The sequence below is a fragment of the Protopterus annectens genome, chromosome 2.part1, assembly GCF_019279795.1.
Source record: "Protopterus annectens isolate FY-2018-M chromosome 2.part1, PAN1.0, whole genome shotgun sequence".
NCBI lineage: Eukaryota > Metazoa > Chordata > Ceratodontiformes > Protopteridae > Protopterus > Protopterus annectens.
Window position 1 is genome coordinate 1,668,380,256 of NC_056729.1, and position 22,213 is coordinate 1,668,402,468.

Sequence of the window (22,213 nt, forward strand, 5' to 3'; positions counted from 1 at the left end):
AGTGGGGAGCCAGTTAATTCTGAAGTTTGTGTAAAACGCAGCCTGGGATGTTGTCCAGTCCCATGGATGCTGTGTTTTTGGCTTTAGAGAGTACAGCTTTTACCTGAGTAGTTGTGATTACAGGGACTCTGCATTCTTCCTGTATAGATATGGACCCTTTAGGGGGTGAAGGGAGGGTAAAGTTAGCACTGAGCCTATCTGCCAGGATGTTGGCAATATCAGTTGGTTCTTTAATTTTCGTGCCTTTGTGCTGTAACTCAGAGCAGATCTGGGTGTTGCCATTGAGATTCTTGACATAGCTATAGAATGCTTTGTGGTTGTCCTTAGAATTAGTGGAGATTTTTTTTTTGTTGCTAGCTTTGGAGGATCTTATAAGGGATCTCAGCTTACTGAGGCTGACCAGGGAGCTCCTCCACTCATGGGATTTTACTCTCTTTTGCAACATTTACTTCCTTACTATGTGTAGATTTTGGTGGTGTAGATTTATTGACACTATGTGAGGAGTGTGGTGTGGTGCAGATGTTTACCTTCTCCTCATGACCGTCAAGTTCAATCTTGGTTGGAGAGAGCTTTACCTCCAGTTTGGCTAGATAAGTGCATCTCTCACAGGTTGTAGTGTTGGGTGGTAGGAGGAGAGGGTTGTCTGTGTACATGAGGCAATTTCTACATTGATGAATCTGGGCATCTTGAGGCAGATAGACAGGAGAGAACACTGGGAGCTGACCCTTGGACATGCCTGAATAAAAAAATATTTTCCTCTAGATAAGTGAGGAAAGTGAGTACAAGAACTGTTTTTCTCTAGTTAATGAGAAAGATTGAGTGCTATAGTAATTAATAACTTATTTAGTGCTTACAAGTTCTGAACAAGTGCTGAGCATGAATAAGCAAATTTAAGTGCTAAAACTAAGAATCTGTTTCTGCACTAGAGTTACAGGACAGAAACAAGTGCAAATGCAGGCTTTCAAATCAGAAAGTTGAGAGAGATGGAAGGTATTGCCCAAACGGCCAATACTACAATTTCTGGGCCAGAACCACCACTCCTTATGTGGTAGACAGGTTACCTAGTGCTTATCACCCCTTCTGATAAGCTAGAAGGCTTCCCTCCATCACAGAAAGGCTTGGGGGGCTCAGAAGCTTACATAAATGCCTGGATACAGCAAATCTGTATATGGAACACTAGTTACAGGAATGGTAGGAAACAGGCTCACAGTTTTTTTTTTTTTTTTTTTTTTTTAACAGAAAAGTAGCAAAAACAGTAGTGAAACAATTCACGCGCAGTGCGAGCTAACACAATTGAGTATGTAGCAATGTCAGACCAAAAACAGTTTAAAAAATGCAATTAAATTAAAAATGACTAAAAGCAAGTGCAGAAAGAGTTTATTAGGTAGAATGTGGTAAAGAGATGGGACTGGGGGAGTGACCCAGGTCATGTCTACAGTGGGGCGGCAACTGCAAAAGCCACAAAATATAAACTACAAACCAGAAATAGGGAGGGTGGGTGGAACAAAACAGTTTCAACAGATGTCTAAGCAACAACTAACAGTACAAACTCGTAAAACCAAAAAATATACTCAGCTCTGTATATTTGCAGATCAGTCTCTCAGAACAGGAGACAACAGTTTCAGCAGAGATCTAAGCAACAATTAACAAACTGTGTAACCAAAAAATATATACTCAGCTCTGTATATTTGCAGATAGTGTGGAAGGCAGTCTCTCAGAACACAAGTTCCAGCAATTAAATGCAGGCTGTTACTAACAGGTCAAATTTTATGCAAGTGATCCTTGAGTTAGATAACATACAAGCTGTAAAAAACCTAGCAACTGAAGACACGGCAGAAAATAGGGGTGGGGGACAGAGATCTAAGCAACAACTAACAGTACAAACTCCAAAACCAAAAAATATATTCAGCTCTGTATATTTGCAGATAGTCTGGGAGGCAGTCTCTCAGAACACAGGTTCCAGAAAGTAAATGCTTCTCGCTTGTGAGTACGTTTCGTTAATTTTCCTTTATCACCCTTACTTGCTGCACATCTTTCCTAGCTCTGTCCCTCTGTCTAGCCAATCCGTATAGGTTCTCTTCTCCCTGCTTAGTGTCCAGCCTTTTATAGAGCTCTCCATATGCATTATCCTTAGACTTCGCCACCTCTCTCTTCGCCATATGCCTCATCTCTTTCTTCATCACTCTGACAGTCCTACTTCTTCTTCGCCAACTTCTTTCTCTGTGTACTTTCCTGTACTTCCTCATTCATAGGTTCATAGGTTCATACTAGGCTATCTGCCCTGGGGCAGTTATAAGCCTAGCCCGATTCTGTATGGCTTACGCCACCCCTTGATTTGAGTATACTGTGCCCTATTTAAGGTTTAGTTTACTGTGCCTCTGTCTAATAATGACACGGGAGTAATCCCTGGGACAAACCTGCGATCCCCCATCCACTTATCGAGATTCTTCTTGAAGAGATTCAGTGAGGTGCTCTGCCTCACATGAACTGGAATTCTATTCCAGAGCGAAGGGAGCCTCTGGGTTATGAACCTGTCCCTCCAGCAAGTTCTATTTATTTCTGTGCTGAGGTTCAAGTCCCTCAAGAGTGTGGCTCTAAGGGATTTAGATTTACTGAGGTGGAGCATGTCCATTAATTCTGGATTTGACATAGCTTTGTATGTCAGGCATAGATCGCCTCAAAGTAGGCTGTATGCAACTGAGTAGAGCTGGAGTTTTTTTAACCGAGCAGCATATGGCATCTGTTTGAGACCCTTGATCCTCTTGGTGAGATACTTTTGGGGTCTTTCTAATTGCTGCAGGTGTCGGGTAAGGTACATCCCAAAGGGGCATTGTATTCTATGATGGGCCTGATGAGGGATGAATAAAGGCACGATTACCTCTCTTGATCTAGATGCGAAACCCTTCGTGATGAGGTGGGCTATGTAGAAGGTCTTTCTAACCACTTTGGCAATGTGGTTTTCAAAGGAGAGATTGCTATCAACTTGGGTCCCCAGGTCCCTAATAACTTTCTCTGTACTTAATGGGTTTCCGCCTATGTGGTAATTTGTGGGCACATTGTTTTTGCCAAAGGGTATGACTATACATTTTTTGGCATTTAGCTTTAAACCATGGCACTGGCACCAGTTATCTGTCTCTGTGAGACCTTTTTGAAGGATGTTTTTGCACACCTGGTGAGCCATAGTCCTCCCACGTTTGCCTGTACCTCGGAAAAGTATATACCGAACAAGAGTGGTCCCAGGACAGAACCCTGTGGGACGCCACTTGTGACCGGTTTCGAGTCTGACATGGCTCCAGCAACTCTCACTCTGTGGGTTCTGTCTTTGAGCCAGTTTGCAACCCATCTTGTGACATAGGGGTTTATATTTAAGCTGGATAGCTTATCTATGATGCCCAAGTGGGGTATTGTGTCAAATGCCTTTGCAAGGTCCAGATAGGCTGTGTGGACTACCTTCCCTTCATCTATGGCTTTGGTGACTGTTTCAAAGAAGTCAACCAGGTTCAAAAGGCAGGATCTGCCCTTGACAAAGCCGAACTGGGTAGGATCTAGTGTCTGTAGGTCCCCAATGTCTTTGTTTATGAGCTCCATGATGATCCTCTCCATAGCCTTGCAGACTAAGCTAGTCATGCTTATGGGGCGATAGTTTCCAGGGTCCATAGAGGCTCCACCTTTGTGGAGTGGGACCACTGTTGCTGTACGCCATTCTGTGGGCACATATCCTTTAGTGAGGCTGAGATTGTATAGCTGTTTTATTTGAGGGATTAGTTCCTCTTGTAGTTCATGTAGGACGCAACCTGGGACGCCATCTGGTCCCATGGAAGCAGTGTTTTTTGCTTTGGAGAGGGCAGCCTTCACCTGAGCATCTGAGATGTTTGGGAGGCAGCCCTCTACTGGGATAGATACTTGCTCTTTTGGGGGGGAGGGGGTGGAGAAGTTTGCACTGAACCTGTCTGCCAGGATATTGGCGATGTCTGTGGGTTCAGTGTATTTTTTGTCGTTTAGAATCAACTCAGAACAAGTCTGGGAGTTGCATCCCAGGTTTCTAACATAACTGAAAAAAGCCTTATGATTGTCTTTTGTGTCCTGTGCAATTTTTCTCTCGAAGCTGGCCTTGGAGGATTTTATGAGGGGATCATAATTTTTTGCTAGTACTGATCAGAGATGCCTTCCCTGTTAGGGATTTTGCTCTATCATGTAGTAGCTTCCTCCTTCTGTTGTACAGCTTATTTATGGCAGGGGTCCACCAGACTGGACGCCTGCCTTTGGATGATTGGGTCTTGGTTTTGTTTGGGATAGCATGATCCATGCATTCCTGGAGATGTCCGTAGAATGCATTTATATAGGATTCTGCAGTTTGGGCTGTAGTTTCCACTGGCCCTGGGGCCTTGAAGGATTCCACTTCGGTTTTGAGAAGTGAGAAGTTCGCTTTTGAGAAGTTTTTCACTGTTGTTTTCTGGGCTGGGGGTGGGGTCGGGATGTGGACATCCAATGAAATTAATTTATGGTCTGATCTTACCAATGAGGGATATACTTCTGGTGTGGAGCATAGAGTCCCCATGTTGGTAATGATCAGGTCTAGTATGTTGTCCCCTCCTGTGGGAGTGGTGACTTGTTGCTCCATAGCATTTGAGTTTATAATTTCCACGAATCTTTGGGCTAAGGTGCTGGGGCTTGAGTAGTGCTTCCAGTCAATGTTTGGGTAGTTGAAGTCGCCCAATATAATGGTGTTCGGAGAGATCTTCATGTTCTCCAATGTTTTCAGGAAAGCCGAATGGGATTCCTGACTTTGAGAGGGTGGTCTGTAGGATGCTATAAACTGAAAAGAAGTCTTGCCCACTGTTAGATGCACATGGATGGTCTCCGATACTTCGTGCAATGCCACTAACCTGGAGGTGTGGATATCCTTGATAAATATGGAAACTCCCCCTCCTTTTGTGGTTCGGTCCGGGTTTTGGGGCCGAAAAGCATGATATGAGGTATAGCCTGGTAGTGCTGGGGTGCTCTCTGGAGCCTTGAACCAGGTTTCTGTCACTGCACAGATATCGATGTTCTCCATACTGAGGAGAGCTTCGAGTGTGTGCATCTTGAGGTTAAGACTTCTGGCGTTTAGCAGCATTACCCTTAGTTTCTTGTGCTGTCTATGGGGGTGGGTTTGACTTTTGAGCCTTGCCTAAAAAAGGCACTATGGGGGTGGCAAGAGCCTTTGCCAATATCCGAAAGCCCAGTGGTGACAGGTGCAAGCCGTCCCTAGCAAAGCAACGTGGCTTGTCGAGCATGTCATCCCAGGCTGACAGACACTGGGTCCCCTTTGAATGACACCAAAATTTTAGCCAATTGTTAAAATCGATCATTTTGTCTTTGTACTGTGGCATCATTCTAGGTGAGGATAAGATGCTGCTCAAGGTCAGGGTCATACCAGCCTGGGCTACGTGATCAGAGAGCTCCTCTATGTCTCTTTTCATGTAGAACAGGGAGGTACGTCTCAGGTCATTCACACCAGCATGTACAATGACTGAGTCATATTTGTATTTGCTTTGGAGTGACCTGAGTGCTTGCGTTACGTGTCGGATCCTAGCACCCGACAGGCAGCTCACTGTGACCTTCTCTTTATTCAGCCTAGTGAGCGGGACGTCAGTGTGTCTGACAATAGAGTCACCTATAACAAGAGTATCAGGTGTGTTATTCAGCCTTAAGGGCGGTGGCTGCTTGGCACACTGACTTTGTGGGTTATGTGTTGTGTGTGTTTTGTTTTGAGGTAGTGTTTGCTTGGATGTCTGCTTTGGAGGTCTCTGTTGCTTAGATAGATTTTTATTTAGAGCCTCTGAGTATGTTTTTGTGTATTTATGTGTTTGGTTCGCTGATGTGGTGGGACTATGTGATACTGGAATTGTGTTATGTGAGGTTACCTTCTCCTCCTGACTGGTTTCACCAGTTTTGAGATGAGAGAGCTCAGCCTCCAGTTTGGCTAAATAGTTGCATCTCTCACATATATTTGAACCTGTTTGGAGGAGGAGAGGGTTGTCCGTGTACATGAGGCAGTTGTAACATTGCCTCAAAATTCCCAGATTCACCAGCTGGACTGGAGAGGAAACCATTGACTGACCTTTGGACATGCTAGAGTAATAGGGAAACTGAATTTAAGACGGACCAATAGAGGACAGGGTAATCGGAGAGAGTATAAGAGTAAGTAGTGCTTATGGTTTAATAGTGCTAACTTGTAGGATTACTTAATTGGACCAGTGAAGGGCCTTAGAATGAGAATATGATGTTTAAATTGAGAGATAGAGCAGTTCTAAGGGAAAAAGTGAAGAGCAGACTTTGTGGAGCCAGGAATAGTTTAAACCCAATTAGGCGGCGCTGCCCACTGTTGCGCTATGCTCAAAAACGCGCAAAACCGCGCAAAAGAGGGTTTTAAGAGAGGAAGATGAAGGAGTTTTGGAATTGACCCAAAATGGCCAATAAAACTACAGTTTCAAGTCAGTAACCACTCCCACAGGGGCAGGCAGGCTGCTCAATGTTTTTCACTGCCACTGATCAACAGAGAGACTTTCCTTTAGCCCAAGCAAAAAATGGCCTCACAGAAACTTACAAACAGTTCAAGAACAGCAAGCCTGTAACTGAACTTTTTTAAATCTCAGAAAAGTGGGGAAAAAAGCAAGATTTTTTTTGTTTTTTCAGAGATAGCAGAGGTTAACAAGTATCAACAAGTTATAACAGTGCAGTAAATGACCCCACACAAGAGTGCTAGGCCAAAGACAGATCTCCTTGTCCTCCTTCCTCTACCAGATGTCACACCAAGCACCTTTCTAGCTGTCTCCCTTACCACCTCTGCTGTAGTTAACCAGTTATTCGGTAACCCTTCACTGCCACCCAGTGCCTGTCTTAACTCTTCCCTGAATTCCACCTCACAATCACCCTTTTTCAACTTCCACCATTTGATCCTTGGCACTGCCCTCACACTCCTCCTCTTGATCACCAACATTAAGCTGCAGACCACCATCCTATGCTGCTAACTACACTTTCCCCTGTCACCACTTTACAGTCTCCAGGCTCCTTTAGACTGGCCTTCCTGCATAGGATTCACCTGTGTGCATCTTCAATAACTCTTGTACATCACCCTATGCCCCTCCCTCTTCTTAAATATGTATTCACCACAGCCATGTCCATCCTTTTCACAAAATCCCCTACCATCTGACCTTCTGCATTCCTCTCCTTAACATCATACCTACCCATCACTTCCTCATTCTCTCTGTTCCCTTCACCAGCATACCTATTGAAATCCGATCCAATCACCACTCTCTCACCCTTGGGTACACTCACTAATACTTAAACTCACTGCAAAACTTTTCTTTCTCATCCATCGCACGCCTAACTTGCAGAACGTATGCACTAACATCATTCATCATCACACCATCAATTTCCACCTTCATAAACACAACTCTTATCTGACGCTCTTCACCTCCAAAACACTCTTGGCATACTTATAACCCCTACCCCATTTCTCCTCCCATCCACACCATGATAGAACAATTTCAACCCCCCTCCAATACACTTGGCTTTACTCCCCTTCCATCTGGTCTCTTGCACGCACAATATATCAACCTTCCTTCTCTCCATCATATCAGCTAGCTTTCTCCCTATTCCAGTCATACTACCAACATTCAAAGTTGCTACGGTCACTACCACACTCCTAACATTCCTCCTTTCTTCCTGCCTTTGGGTATGCCATCCCCCTCTACTTCTTCTTCTTCTCCTTTGGCCAACAGTAGCCCAGTTTCCACCAACACCCTGTTGGCTACCAGTACTGGTGGCATTCGTTGCTAACCTGGGCCTCGACCAATCTGATATGGAAATCTGTATTGTTGTCCGCAGGTGTCATTTGGCAAAAGTTTTGCACCGGATGCCTTTCCTGACATAACTCTCCCCATTTATCCAGGCTTGAGACCGGCACGAAGAAATGCACTAGCTTGTGCATCCCCAGTGGCTGGGGTTACAGGATCTTCATAGATATTTTTCCAAAATGTATCTATTTCTTCTTTTTTTTTGGGTGGTCTTTCATTTCCTTTTGCCTTGTTTCCCAATTCTGTTTGGAAGTCTTTGGGTCATCAATAAATTGCTTATTTTGTACTTTTCCTTTATATTTATCTGCATATCTTCTAAGTTTTTTGCTTGTGCTGATATTTTTTAGTTTATTATTTGTGATAGTGTGTGATAACCCTGAGCTTTTCTAATATTGAGCATTGCTTTTATCATGTCTTATCTTTGAGTGTTTTTGTTGAACTGTTTCCTCTTCTACACTCTACTAATAGTGACACTTCTTGTCTTATTGCTTTATAGTTTTCTCTGTTCAGTACTTCCATGGTGGTATTCGATTTATCCCCTTCCTTTCCCTTACTACCCTGTGTTCTTGTAGAATGTTATCTGTTATTAATTTAGGTGCACAGTAATATATTTATTTGACATTTGTTGACCAGGTTGGTCCAGCTTATATTCTGTTTACTTCTGTTATATCTCATAGAACTCTATGGACAGTCCTAATTACTGTGTTTGTTTGTTTTATCGAACTTCAAATTTTTTTTGGTTTTATTGACCTTCTGCAGTCTATTTTTTTCCTTGATCTTAATATGGCTATCTCTGTTAAATAGGTTCATAGGTGTGTACTAGGCTAATGGCCCTGGCGCCTTTACAAGCCTGGCCCATAGAAGTGCCCTGGCATCATGCCACCCAACGAAATGAAGCAGATCTTCTCTTAGCTCATTTTCTTCTAAACTGAAGGCACAATTTTTGTTCTCTATTTCCTGCGGGCATTCTATAGAAGGTTCTGTAGCATCTTCCTGTGGCACAGGCACATTCTCTTCAATTTTATCGCGTGTCATCTGTTGCTGTGTAATATGGGAACTCACTGACCTATCCCTCGTCAAGGTTGCTTGTGTCAGAGTTTCCTGTTCCTTCCCTTTCTGTCCAGCTTCAAATGAACATTTGCAATGGTTTCCTGTGAAAGGCTCCAAAATATCTTCAGATGGCAACTGACCAGTTGCTTCCCATTCAACTGGTTTCTCCTTAATGTGGATGGCTGTCCATTGCTCTATCCTGCTGTGGTGTTTTCTGAGTAAGATTTTCTACACTGAATCCTTCACCTCACAGGTATTCCATAACCTCCGTTTCCATTTCTTTAACTTCTCCATTACAAATCTTCTTTTCTACTTTTCCTCTGTTTTCTTATTTTTTGAATTGTAAAGTTTTCCATATCCAGATTCCTTTATCTGTATTTCTCTTCAAATATCTTTGGGGCTTCCTTTTTTATTGATTAATTTGGCTTTCAGTTTTGCATACATATTTCACCATATCAAATCTCTTTCTTTTCCATGTGCATATTTCTTTTTTATACCTTTCAAAAGTCTCTAGGTAGCTGCTACCCAGCTGGGTAAGTTTATCAATTATGTCTGAGTTGGGGGATTGTGTCAAAGGCCTTGACTAAGTCTAGGTAGGCTGCATGCACAGATTTGCCCTCCTGTAGGGCTTTGGTGACTGTAAGAAGTCCACCATATTTAACAGGCATGATCTCCCCTTGACAAAGCCAAGCTGGTCAGGCTAATGGGTCTATAGTTCCTGGGGTCCGTGGATGCACCTCTTTTGTGCAAAGGGATGACTATAGCTGTTTTCCATTCTGCTGGGGCAAAGCCAGTGCTTAGGCTGTGATTGAAAAGCGTGCTCAATGGTGATGCTAATTCCTGTTCTAACCCATGTAGAACACAGCCTGGGATGTTGTTTGGTCCCATAGAGACTGTGTTTTTGGCCTTGGCGAGGGTATTTAAGACATGCTTCTCAGAGATATTGGGTGGGGGTCAGGTGTTAGGGATGCTTTGGGATATATGTGGCGGAGGCAGGGGACTGAAATTTTTACTGAACCTGTCAGTCAGCAGGTTTGCTATATCCACAGGTTCTATATATGTAGTACTATTAACTACGAGTTCAATGCAAATCTTGGCCATACCTTTGAGGTTACGGATGTAACTAAAGAATGCCTTGTGGTTATCCTTAGTTAGGGAGGCTGATTTTGGATTAGTAGTTAGCTTTGGAGGACTTCACTAGGAGTCTTATTTGCTTGTTTGTTGAGGAGGGAGTGTTTCCAGTTTTGAGACTGTTCCTTCCCACTTTTACAGCAGTTTTTTTCCCTATTGTATAGCCTGTTAATGACAGTTGTCCACCAGACAGGTTTATTTTTCCTTTAATATCTTGCGTTGCTTCTATCCGATATGGTAGAGTCAAATACAACTGTACAAGTTCTTGTATAAAGCGTTGGTGTATAACTCAGCATAGGTGTCTGTTCCCATCAGTGGGGGTAGGGACTATGAAGCTATTTATGCCATCATGTAAGAGGTTGTAATTGCCTTGGAGAATTTTTTTTGTCAATTTTTTTCTAAAGGGGGGGGGGGGTCTTGTGTTATAGTTATTTCTAGCGAAACTGATTTGTGTTCAGGTCCACCAGGGATGGCCACACACTCTGGGGGTGGTGCAGCAGTCCCCCATGTTGGTGAGCACCAGGTCCAGGATGTTTGAGCCCCTTGTGGGTGTGTCAACCAGTTGGTCCAGGGCATTGGAGCTAACAAAGTCCAGGAACTTTTGGACAGGTAAGTTAGAACACGTATAATTTATCCAGTCTATGGACAGGTAATTAATGTCACACAAAACAAGGGTGTTTGGTTGCATCTTGATTGAAGTAGATCCAAGTAGGCTGAGTGGATGTCCTGATTCATGGAGGAAGTCCTATAGCTGGCAATGACCCGAAGAGGGGTCTTGCCTATAGTCAATTTCACCTGAAGTAATTCAAGGGAATTGTGCTGTTTAACCAATCTAGAGGTGTATTTATCTTTAATGAATATTGATACACCACCTCTTTTAGTTCTCACACCTTCGGTTTGTTGTCTGAATGTTTGGAAGGAAATGTAACTTGGTATATGTGAGTTGCTCTCTGCAGCCTTAAACCAGGTCTCAGTGACTGCGCAAATGTCAGCATCTTCCATGGTGAGCACTGCTTCCAGTGAATGCAGTTTCTGGTTTAGACTCCTAGCATTTAGCAGCATAACCTTGAGTTATTTTTAGAGGGTGTTTTTACATCACAAATTTTGTTCTTGTGACATTGCCTAAAAAAGTTACTATAGGGATGACACTAGCCTTGGCCAGTAACCAAAATCCCAGGGCTGACAGATGAAGACCATCTCTGGCAAAGCATTGAGGTTTGTCGATCATGTCATCCCAGGGTGACGGATACTGGATCCCCTTTGAATGACAACAGAAACTAAGCCAATTATTGAAGTTGATCATTTTTTGTTTGTATTGAGATATAATCCTAGGCAAAGGTAAAATGCTGCTTAAGGCTAGGGATATACCTGCCTGAGAGACGTAGTCAGAGAGCTCAGTCATGCCTCTCTTTATATAGTCCAGTGAGGGACATCTCAAGCCGTTGACACCAACATGGACAAGGACGGAGTCATAACACTGCTTGTTCATAGGTTCATAAATTAGTACTAAGCTAACTGCCTTGTGAGCCATTTTAAGCCTAGCCAATTATCCCTTGTGAGACTCGAACCCTGCACCTTGTGTTTGTAAGGCAAATACCTTAACCATTAGGCCACCCTCCCCACCCTGTTTTTGAAAGACTTGAGTGCATGTGTGATGTGGTGGATCCTGGCACCTGACAGACAGTTGACCGTGACCTTTTCCTTATCCAACATGGTGAGATGGGCATCTGTGTGTCTGACCAATGAGTCACCTATGACCAAGATGTTTGTTTTTGTGTTGTGCCTTAGGGTCATGCCTGGTGAGACTCTGCCTGGTGTGGTGGTATATGTGTACTATGTTCTGCAGATGTATTATGTGAAGCGTACTTGTGTTTGTGTTTCGGAGGTCTCTGATTTTAGGTAAGCTTGTAAGGACCTCCACATATGTACATTTGATTTGTAATTTAGACTTTCAGTGATGCCTGTCGATTGAATAACTGGAATTTCTTCAGCTAGTGATCTGGTGATATGCATGAGGAATTCCTTGTTCTGTAGCCACATTTTGTTGGTGAGAGCAACTTTTCCTTTGTAAATGTATTTGCAGCTTGGAACTCTTTTTTTAACGGTAGTTCCTCTTATAAGAGCTTTTAAGGCTGCACATTTGCCTTTGATGCCTAAAAGATTAAAGTGCTCTGGGTTTTGTTCCCACATTAGATACTTGGATTTATTTTCTTGTGTTGACATTCAGTGTAGCGTTATGGTGGTGTGGCACTCCTGAGATGCTGTCCTTCAGATGAGATGACAAACTGAAGTCCCATTAGCTTGAGCTAGTTGTAGCTGGGTAGATGTTAAAGATCCCATAGAACTTGCTAGAAAGAAGAGCAGGAGGATTTCTTCTGAGGGTCCTGGCCAGATTTTCCCAATTTGTATAACCTCTGGTCTTCTCAGAAAAGACACGAGCCTAGTGGTTCTAGTTTGGTCAAGAGATGCAAATTAATAAATAAACTAAGGTAAGAAATGCAAGTTAGATAAAATGTGCTGATCAGAATACCATTGCAGTGGCTACTTATTTTTCCCTTGCACCCCCTCATCTTGATAAGCACTTTATTAATTGTAAGTTTTCAGTGTTATACATTTCTGTAGTGCATTCATATTCCTGCTGGCTGAAGTTTGTAGTGGGAGGAATGGGAAGCTGCCATATTACAAATATGAGAAGCGAGTATTAGTCTACAACTGTTAGGCTGAATATTTCTGGTTTGTAATTATATCCCCTAAAGTAACTTTGCCATCAGTGGCTTGTGGTTGCATATAGTATGAGGGTAGTCTCTGACATGGTGTGGCCTTTCTTAGGAGGCAATGAGTTTAATCTTTACATATGTGAGAGAATGGAAATGTAACTGGGGCAGGACTTCCATTTGTACTGCCATTGACCTTGGTTCAGGAGTAGACTTTGGGTCACAGTATCTGGGACATGGTAGCTGATAGAAGGCAGGGGAAATTTTCTTCATCCTCAGGCAAGGCCATCTGATCTTACAAGGATGCCACTCTAAAGACAGGTCTGCATAGGTAACCTTGCAGCAGTTGTACTAGAAGGAGCACATTGAAACCTGCCATTTGGGTGACACTATGATTCATTCCACAAAATTAAGAAGGAAGAGCTACCCAGAGTCACTGCTGCACACTTGGCTAGTGCTCACCAGCAGCCAAGGGGAGGGACAAGCCTCACAGAGTGGGAGGAGTAAAGTAATCATGCTTATCTGGAGAAATGAGCTGTGGGTACATGGCTTCTCAACAGACCTCTTTTGTTAATGTTTCTTTTCCCTTGATGATTTTTGGCATTAGTGTTAGTAATGAGGTGTCTGTGTGTCTACACACCTTTATCTGGTCAGTCTCTTCTGAAATGCTGTTTTTAACTTTACGTTCAGATATAACCATGATTTCAGAAGATGTGCAAATGCCTAAGTGATTAGTGGGGAGCTCATATGTGCTGCAGATGATATGAGCATTTAGGGTCACATAATGTTTGATGAGCATTTTGCTTATGTAGAGTACATTTAAGCAGTATTTTTTCATATTGAGTAGAAAGCTGTTCCTAACTGCTGTTTTTGTTTGTTTTCCTTTCCACTTGTCATGGACATGAAATCAGGACTTTGGCTACTTACAGAGCATGACTATTAAGAACCAGGCAAAAAAAATCATTTAGACCAGTGTTGTGCATTTGTTTGCATGAGATGTTAATGGTACTGTGGTTTAATTCTACATTCAGTACTGCTATAGACTGCCTGCCAGAAGTAGGAACCAAATATAGGATATTAATTCTTCAGGGAAACTTGGCCTCAAATTACGCAGAAAAGTAGGGACATTACTGTTATTTATGTAGTAATGCTATAGTTATTTCATAGAACTATTGGAACTTGAGACATGAGTGGAGTAGGGTAAGGGATAGTATGAGGAAACCTTTCTTCACCTAAAAGAAGGTAGTAAAGCAGCTGTGTACATTCCTGGGGTAGACTGTAAGAAGAACGAGGTGCAAGGCAACAGAAATGTAGGCAGCTGTAGGAAGAAAATGTTCTTTGAAGACTGCAATTTAATGAACGCTGTGACTTTTGCAGAAGCAAAGTCCTTGTCTGAATGGTTGGGCTTAGCAGGCTTTAGTTGTTATCACTGTTGCTGACATGTATAACCTTACAAACAATTTAGTCTGTACATTCTTTATATTCCTCCAAGTTACTTTTAGCTCCCCAGTCTCCTTATTTGCAACTAGTGGTCTCATTCACAAATTAATTTAATTTTTATTGTTAATAGTTCTTAAACTTAGTTACTGGATTTATTTATTTATATATATATATTTTTGCAGCTCATTCTACATCTGGGCTAACTTGTGTAAAAGTAAGATTTCTGTTCTTTATTCACAGAAAAAAAAAGAAAAAAGGAGAAGCTTCTGAACATAAACAGCAGCTGTCCAGACTTCGAGATAAAGATCCTGAGTTTTACAAGTTCCTGGAAGAGAATGACAAAACTTTGCTGAATTTTGATGACTCTGACACCTCTGATGATGACAAAGAGAAAGTGCACAGATTGCCGGACCATCTTGAGGTGCTGATTTTACTGTTTTTATTAAATGCTATGTAGAGTCAATAGTTTATTTATAGTACATAATCATTAGCTAATGGACAAACTTAATTTAAAACAGTAGTGTATATATTTTTAGCCTAAGATGTTAATTAATGGTGCTGCTGTTTAGTACCCCATTAAAATGTTTTACTTGACAATTTTACTCGGATGTTTTTGTTGGTATAGATGCGTTTATCTCAGTGTTACAGGCTGAGTATAGAGGGATAATGACTGCATTTGACCTGGATGAGATGCCTTTGGCAATGACTTGGGCTAGATGGAAGGATTTCCTGACTATTTTTGTTACATGGTGGTCAGAGGACATGGAGTTGTTGATCTTAGTTGATATATTTTGGACTGTCATGAATGTGGGGTACTGGCTGTATTGTAAGTTCTAGATGAGGTTGTTTACCAAGCATGACAGTACTGCACTTTTTTGCATTCAGTTTTTAAGTGTACAGCATTATTTTAACTCCTTGACTAACTCTTGGCTGCTGTACGTCCTGGGCTCTAGCTACCTACCTATTCCTGCCAAGCTGCCTGTCCTGCATTAGGATTGATAACCTGCCCTACCTGAAGACCCTGGGTCCCTGCATTAAATAATACTTGCTTTCTCTTCCTAAAATCAAGGAAAAGAGGCCATCTTCTCCCTGAACTCATCCCTTCAAGAAAGCCAGAAAGTATGTATGTTACTGTATGTAAAATATATTTTTTCCATACTAAGTAGGTTGTAACTTTCCCTTCCCTGCCAGGATAGCCAGCAGCGTTACTCCTCTGTACTCCTCTACCTTCATCCCTTCCCTCTTGTTGCTCCTGCACTTGACTTCACTTTTCCCACCCCTACTCCTAAACCCCCCCCCCATGAGCTACTCCAGCAGAACAGTGTGTACCCACTAGAGGGCACCCTTTTCCTAGAACACCTAGCCTTCAGCTTCTAAATAGAATCTCTTAAGTAATTAGTTTTACCTTACTTGTTTCATTTTGTCCCACTTTTCCTTTTTGCTTTCACCATAATTCTCTTATCTACCCAACCTACTCAAACAGTCATTACCTCTATTACCTCCTCCTAACTTACCCCTAGTAGTCAGCATTCCACTGATTGTTTTCCTCGGGTCTTCTTCCTTTACTTAGCTCTACCCCTCTCTTCTTCATTACCTCTTGCCTGTCTATATCTCATTTCCCGCCTTTTCTTCCCTGTCACTACACTTTCCCTTTCCTTACTTCACCTACCTGACTAGAATATGTCATATCCTCTTCCCGCCTCCATTGCCTGCTGCTGAATTACTTTCTATTGTTTAGTCTTGACTTATCTGTACTTCCCCCTGCCTATCTCCCTCCTCCTGTTCTACCTTACATCCTTCCGACCTGTTAGATATACCTGGTCCTTGCCTTTTCTGGTCTGTACCTCCCCCTGCCTACTGCTCTCCTCCCCTCACTACCTCACATCCTTTCTGACCTATTAAATATACCCTGTCTTCCGAGGCGCCATCTTTAACTCCTTGACTAACTCTTGGCTGCTGTGCGTCCTGGGCTCTAGCTACCTACCTATTGTAAGTACTTAGGTTCATAGGTTCATACTAGGCTATCTGCCCTAGGGCATTTATAAGCCTAGCCAGAGTGTGTTTGGCTTTCACCACCCATTTTAAATGAATTTTGCTATGTCCTTTTTCGAGGTTAGTATACTGTGCCTCTGTCTAACAGTGACACAGAAGTGATACCCGGGGTAAACCTACTATCTCCCATCCACTCATCAAGATTCCTCTTGAAGAGAGTCAATGAAGGACTCTGCCTAACCTGGACTGGGATTTTATTCCAGAGTGAAGGGAGCCTCTGGGTTATGATTCTGTCCCTCCAGCATGTCCTATTTATTTCAGTGCTGAGGTTCAAGTCTCTCGAGCGCGTAGCTCGATGAGATTTGGATTTTCTGAGGTGCAGCATGTCCATTAATTCCGGGTTGGACATGGCTTTATACGTCAGGCACAGATCGCCTCTGAGCAGGCGGTATGCCACTGAGTAGAGCTGGAGTTTCTTTAACCGGGCAGCATATGGCATCTGTTTGAGCCCTTTGATCCTCTTGGTGAGGTACTTTTGGGGTCTTTACAGTTGCTGCAGGTGTCTGGTAAGGTACATCCCAAAAGGGGCATTGTACTCAATTATGGGCCTGATGAGGGATGAGTAAAGAGGCACGATGACCTCCCCTGATCTAGATGTGAATCCCTTCATGATTAGGTGGGCTATATAAAATGTTTTTCTAACCACTTTGGCCACTTGGTTGTCAAATGAGAGATTGCTATCAGCTTGGGTCCCCAGGTCCCTTATTACTTCTTCCGTACTTAATGGATTACCACCTATGTTGTAATTTGTGGGCACTTTGTTTTTGCCAAAGGGGATGACTATACACTTTTTGGCGTTTAGCTTGAGGCCATGGCTCTGGCACCAGTTGTCTGTTTCTATGAGGCCCTTTTGTAGGATGCTTGTGTTGGCTGGAGAGTCTATTATGGCGCCCAGTTTGCAGTCATCTGCGAACTTGGTCAGCCACAGTCCTTCTGTGTTGGCCTGTACCTCCGAGAAATATATACCGAACAAGAGAGGTCCCAGGACTGAGCCTTGTGGGACGCCACTTGTAACTGGTTTGGAGTCTGACATGGCTCCAACAATTCTAACCATGTGGGTTCTGTCCTTGAGCCAGTTTGCAACCCATCTAGTGACATAGGGGTTTATATTTAAGCTGGTGAGCTTATCTATAATGCCCGAGTGGGGTATTGTATCGAAGGCTTTTGCAAGGTCCAGATAGGCTGTGTGGACCACCTTCCCCTCGTCAGTGGCCTTGGTGACTGTTTCAAAGAAATCGACCAGGTTTAAGAGGCAGAATCTGCCCTTAACAAAGCCGAACTGGGTAGGATCCAGTGTCTGTAGGTCCCCAATATCTTTATTTATGAGGTCCATGATGATCCTTTCCATAGCTTTGCAGATCAAGCTAGTCAAGCTTATGGGGCGATAGTTTCCAGGATCCGTTGAGGCACCACCTTTGTGGAGAGGGACCACTGTTGCTGTACGCCACTCTTTGGGTACATATCCTGTAGTAAGGCTGAGATTGAACAGTAGTTTTATGTTTGGGTTTAGTTCTTCTTGGAGTTCGTGTAGGACACAGCCCAGGACACCGTCTGGTCCCATTGATGCTGTGTTTTTTGCTTTGGAGAGGGCGGCTCTTACCTAAGCATCTGAGATGTCAGGGGGGCAGCACTCTGCTGGGATAGATATTTGCCCTTTTGGTGGGGAAAGGGGGAGAAGTTTGCGCTGAACCTGTCAGCTGGGATGTTGGCAATGTCTCTGGGTTCGGTGTATTTTTTGTCATTTTGGACCAATTCTGAGCATATCTGGGAATTCCCACCCAGGTTCCTAACATAACTAAAGAAAGCCTTATGATTATCCTTAGTGTCCTGTGCAATTTTTCTCTCGAAGCTGGCCTTAGACGATTTTATGAGTGCCCATAGTTTTTTGCTAATACTGATCAGAGATGCCTTCCCTTTTTGGGATTTTGCTCTATCATGTAGTAGCTTCCTCCTTCTATTGTATAGTTTGTTTATGGCTGGTGTCCACCAGACAGGACGCCTAACTTTGGAGGATTGGGTCTTGGTTTTATTTGGGATTGCATGATCCATGCATTCCTGAAGGTGTTCATAGAATGCATTTATAAAGGATTCTGCGGTCTGGGCCTTATTTTCCACAGGCCCGGGGGCTTTGAAGGATTCCACCTCGGTTTTGAGGAGTGTGAAATTTGCTTTAGAGAAGTTTTTCACTGTGGTTTTCTGGGCAGGGGCTGGGTTCGGGATGTGAATATCTAGTGAGATTAGTTTATGGTCTGATCTTACCAGTGAGGGATACACTTCTGGTCTGGAGCATAGAAGTCCCCATGTTGGTGATGATCAGGTCCAGTATGTTTTCCCCTCTTGTGGGAGTGGCAACAAGTTGTTCCATAGCATTTGAGTTTATAAATTCTAGGAACCTTTGGGCTAGGGTGTTGGAGCTAGAGTAATGCTCCCAGTCTATGTTAGGGTAGTTGAGGTCGCCCAATATAATGGTGTTTGGAGAGACTTTCATATTTTCCAGTGTTCTCAGGAAGGCCGAGTGGGGTTCCTGGGTTTGGGACGGTGGTCTGTAGCAGGCTATAAACTGGAAGGCAGTTTTACCCACTGTTAGTTGCACATGGATAGTCTCTGATGCTTTGTGCTGTGCCACCAACCTGGAGGTGTGGGTATCTTTGACGAATATTGATACTCCCCCTTTTGTGGTTCAGTCCAAGTTTTGGGGCCGAAAAACATGGTATGAGGTATAACCTGGTAGTGCTGGGGTGCTCTCGGGAGCCTTGAACCAGATTTCTGTTACTGCACAGATATCGATGTTCTCCATGCTAAGGAGAGTTTTGAGTGTGTGCATCTTGAGTAAGACTTCTGGCGTTGAGTAGCATTACTCTTAGTTTCTTATCCCTTGTGATACCTATGGAGGTGGGTTTGTCTTTTGAGCCTTGCCTAAAAAAGGCAGTATGAGGGTGGCAAGAGCCTTTGCCAATATCCGAAAGTCCAGGGGTGACAGGTGCAAGCCGTCCCTAGCGAAGCATCGTGGCTTGTCGAGCATGTCATCCCAGGCAGACAGGCATTGGATCCCCTTTGAATGACACCAGTACTTAAGCTAGTTGTTGAAATTGATCATCTTGTCTTCATATTGTGGCATCATTCTTGGTGAGGGTAAGATACTACTCATGGTCAGGGTCATACCGGCCTGGGGTACATGCTCAGAGAGCTCCTGTATGTCTCTCTTCATGTAGTCCAGGGAGGTACGTCTCAGGTCATTCACACTAGCATGGACAATGACTGAGTCATATTTGTACTTGCCCTGGAGTGACCTGAGTGCTTGTGTTATGTGGCGGATCCTAGCGCCCGACAGGCAGCTCACCGTGACCTTCTCCTTGTTCAGCCTGGTGAGCGGGACGAAAGTGTGCCTGACGATAGTCACCTATTACAAGTGTATCAGGTGTGTTGTTTAGCCTTAAGGGCTGTGACTGTTCGGCACACTGGCTTTGTGAGCTATGTGTTGCACGTGTTTTGTTTTGGGGTAGCGGTTGCTTGGGTGTCTGCTTTGGAGGTCTCTGCTGCTTAGGCAGATTTTTATTTAGAGCCTCCGAGTATGTTTTTGTGTGTTTGTGTTTGGTTTGCTGTCGTGGTAGGTCTACATGAGACTGGAATTGTAGCGAGTGTGATTTCCTTCTCCTCCTGACTGGTTACGCCAGTACTGAGTTGAGAGAGCTTAGCCACTAGTTTGGCTATATGGTTGCATCTCTCACGTGTTGGAATTTGTTGGGAGGAGAAGAGGGTTGTCTGTGTACATGAGGCAACATTGCCTCAAGATTCCCAGATTCACCAGCTGGACAGGAGACGAGATTGACAACTGACCTTTGGACATGCTAGAATAGTGTTGGGAATTCCTTTATAATTGAAAAAAAGGGCCAGTGGGGAACAAAGTACTCAAGGGGAGTTTGTGAGGGTGTAGTGCTTTTAATTTTTTAGTGCTGACTTATATAATTGCTTTAGTGAGCAAGTGCCAGGCTTTAGAGTGGGAATAGGGTGTTTATTATGAGAACTAGATCAGTTCTAAGGGAAAAAGTGAAGAGCAGAATTTGTGGAGCCGAGAATGGTTTAAACCCAATTAAGCGGCGCTGCCCGATGCTGCGCTATGCGCACAATCGCACAAAGCCGCGCTAAAGCGGGTTTTATACAGGGGGACTTGAAAGAGCTAGAAATTGGCCCAAAACGGCCAATAGACTACCAGATTCTTGTGCTGGGAACACTCCTCCAGGGATAGATAGGCTGCTCCAAGCTCCCCACTGCCACTGGTGAACAAAGAAGCCTCTCTTTATCCAAGAAAGGAAATGGGCAACACAGGAACTTGCACTGTATCACTGCTGATTATTTAGATGAATTTCACCTCTAAACTTGAAGACAAGGTTATTATCTAACTGCTCTTTTCTGTAAAGTGTTACCGTGTCTGTGCTGGTTTAGTCATTGCCGTAAATAGCTGTTTGCTTATGTGCTTTTCCGTTGAACTGGTTCATATTGGCATAACTATAGAATCCAATGTTATGTTTTCTGGATCTGATATTAATACACACAGCGCTAGGTGTATCTAGCATTTTTGGCTTTATTTGCAGCTTTTACAGTACTGTACAGCCATATTTGCTCTATTACCTAACTTGAAAGTGCAGGTCTAACCGCAAATACTTTTAGATTATGCATGGTACACGTTGAACTGTGGAATGCTGACCTGCCTACCTGTATGAAGTTCAATAGCCACTTTCTAACATATTTTGGCTTGCCGGTTTACAGAAAACGCCATGTTATACTACCGTTTATACTACCTGTATGAAGTTCAGTAGCCACTTTCTAACATATTTTGGCTTGCCGGTTTACAGAAAACGCCATGTTATACTAGCATTTTTACTTTACGTTTCCCTGGAATAAAGCCACTTTCTAACTTATTTGGCTTGCATGTTTACTGTAAACGCCAAGTTACACTAGCGTTTTAGCTTTAATTTCCCTATGAATAAGCATTATCAGTCCAGTTACAACGCTGTATTTTAAAGTGGTTTTGACAGTGGGTTAATTCACATTAAACTAGTTAAACTGTGTTATTGTTTATATGTTTGTGCAGTGTCTCACTGTCTCCTCGTTTAACATTAAGCCCACATCAGCCCAGCGAATAAAATGTTGTTGTAATTTTTTCTGTTAGATTAGTTAACTTAATGGAGGAGCCTCACTACTCCCTATGTATTATGTAATAAATTTACTATACAGTAGTTGGCTTTTTGGTATTAGGTTTTAATTTACCTAGGTTTCCTAATTATTAACATAGAATCTATCTAACTTTGTTGCTGACATAGTTAACATGTTAATTCTGGTAAGAAACTTGCCTATCGGGTTAAGGTGCATAGTTGCTTACTATCTTGTACTGTCATTCTCAGCATGTTTGTCCCTAAACCAGAACATCTTATGGAATGGAATTTAATCTTCATGATAGTCATGCATCCACTGTATTGAACTGCTAATACTCTACCTATATTTGCTATAGTGATTCTAATTGCTTGTATTTGCTTACTGGTTAATAAGAATGAATTTAATCTGCATTACAGTCATGCATACACTGTATTGAACTGCTAATACTCTACATATATTTGCTTTAGTGATTCTAATTTGTTTATATTTGCTTACTAGATAATAAGCTATCACTGTACTGTTGTTGTAACTGACTGATATAACCTAAAGGTTTATTTTCTTTGCACACCCCTCTTACACAGCTAAATTGATTTAGAGTGTATTATTTCATATTGTTTAACCAACTAGGACATTTTTTTACTTGGCTCAACTGCTAACTTATTTTTTTCTTTTTTCACTACTTTCTCTTCTTTCTCCCTTTGTCTACCCAGCCTGCCTAGCTGTCTGTCCTGCTTTAGGGTTGATAACCTGCCCTACCTGAAGACCCTGGGTCCCTGCATTAAATAATACCTGCTTTCTCTTCCTAAAATCAAGGAAAAGAGGCTATCTTCT

The 22,213-nt window shown here is 42.9% G+C and overlaps 1 protein-coding gene across 1 annotated transcript in view; it reads left to right on the forward strand.

The window, feature by feature from the left end:
- NOC2L (NOC2 like nucleolar associated transcriptional repressor) overlaps positions 1–22,213 on the forward strand; it is a 1,272,638-nt gene that overhangs the window by 153,169 nt on the left and 1,097,256 nt on the right. The window contains exon 3 of the mRNA XM_044063595.1: positions 14,417–14,597. Coding sequence (XP_043919530.1) covers positions 14,417–14,597 — 181 coding nt within the window. The remainder of the gene's footprint in view (positions 1–14,416; positions 14,598–22,213) is intronic.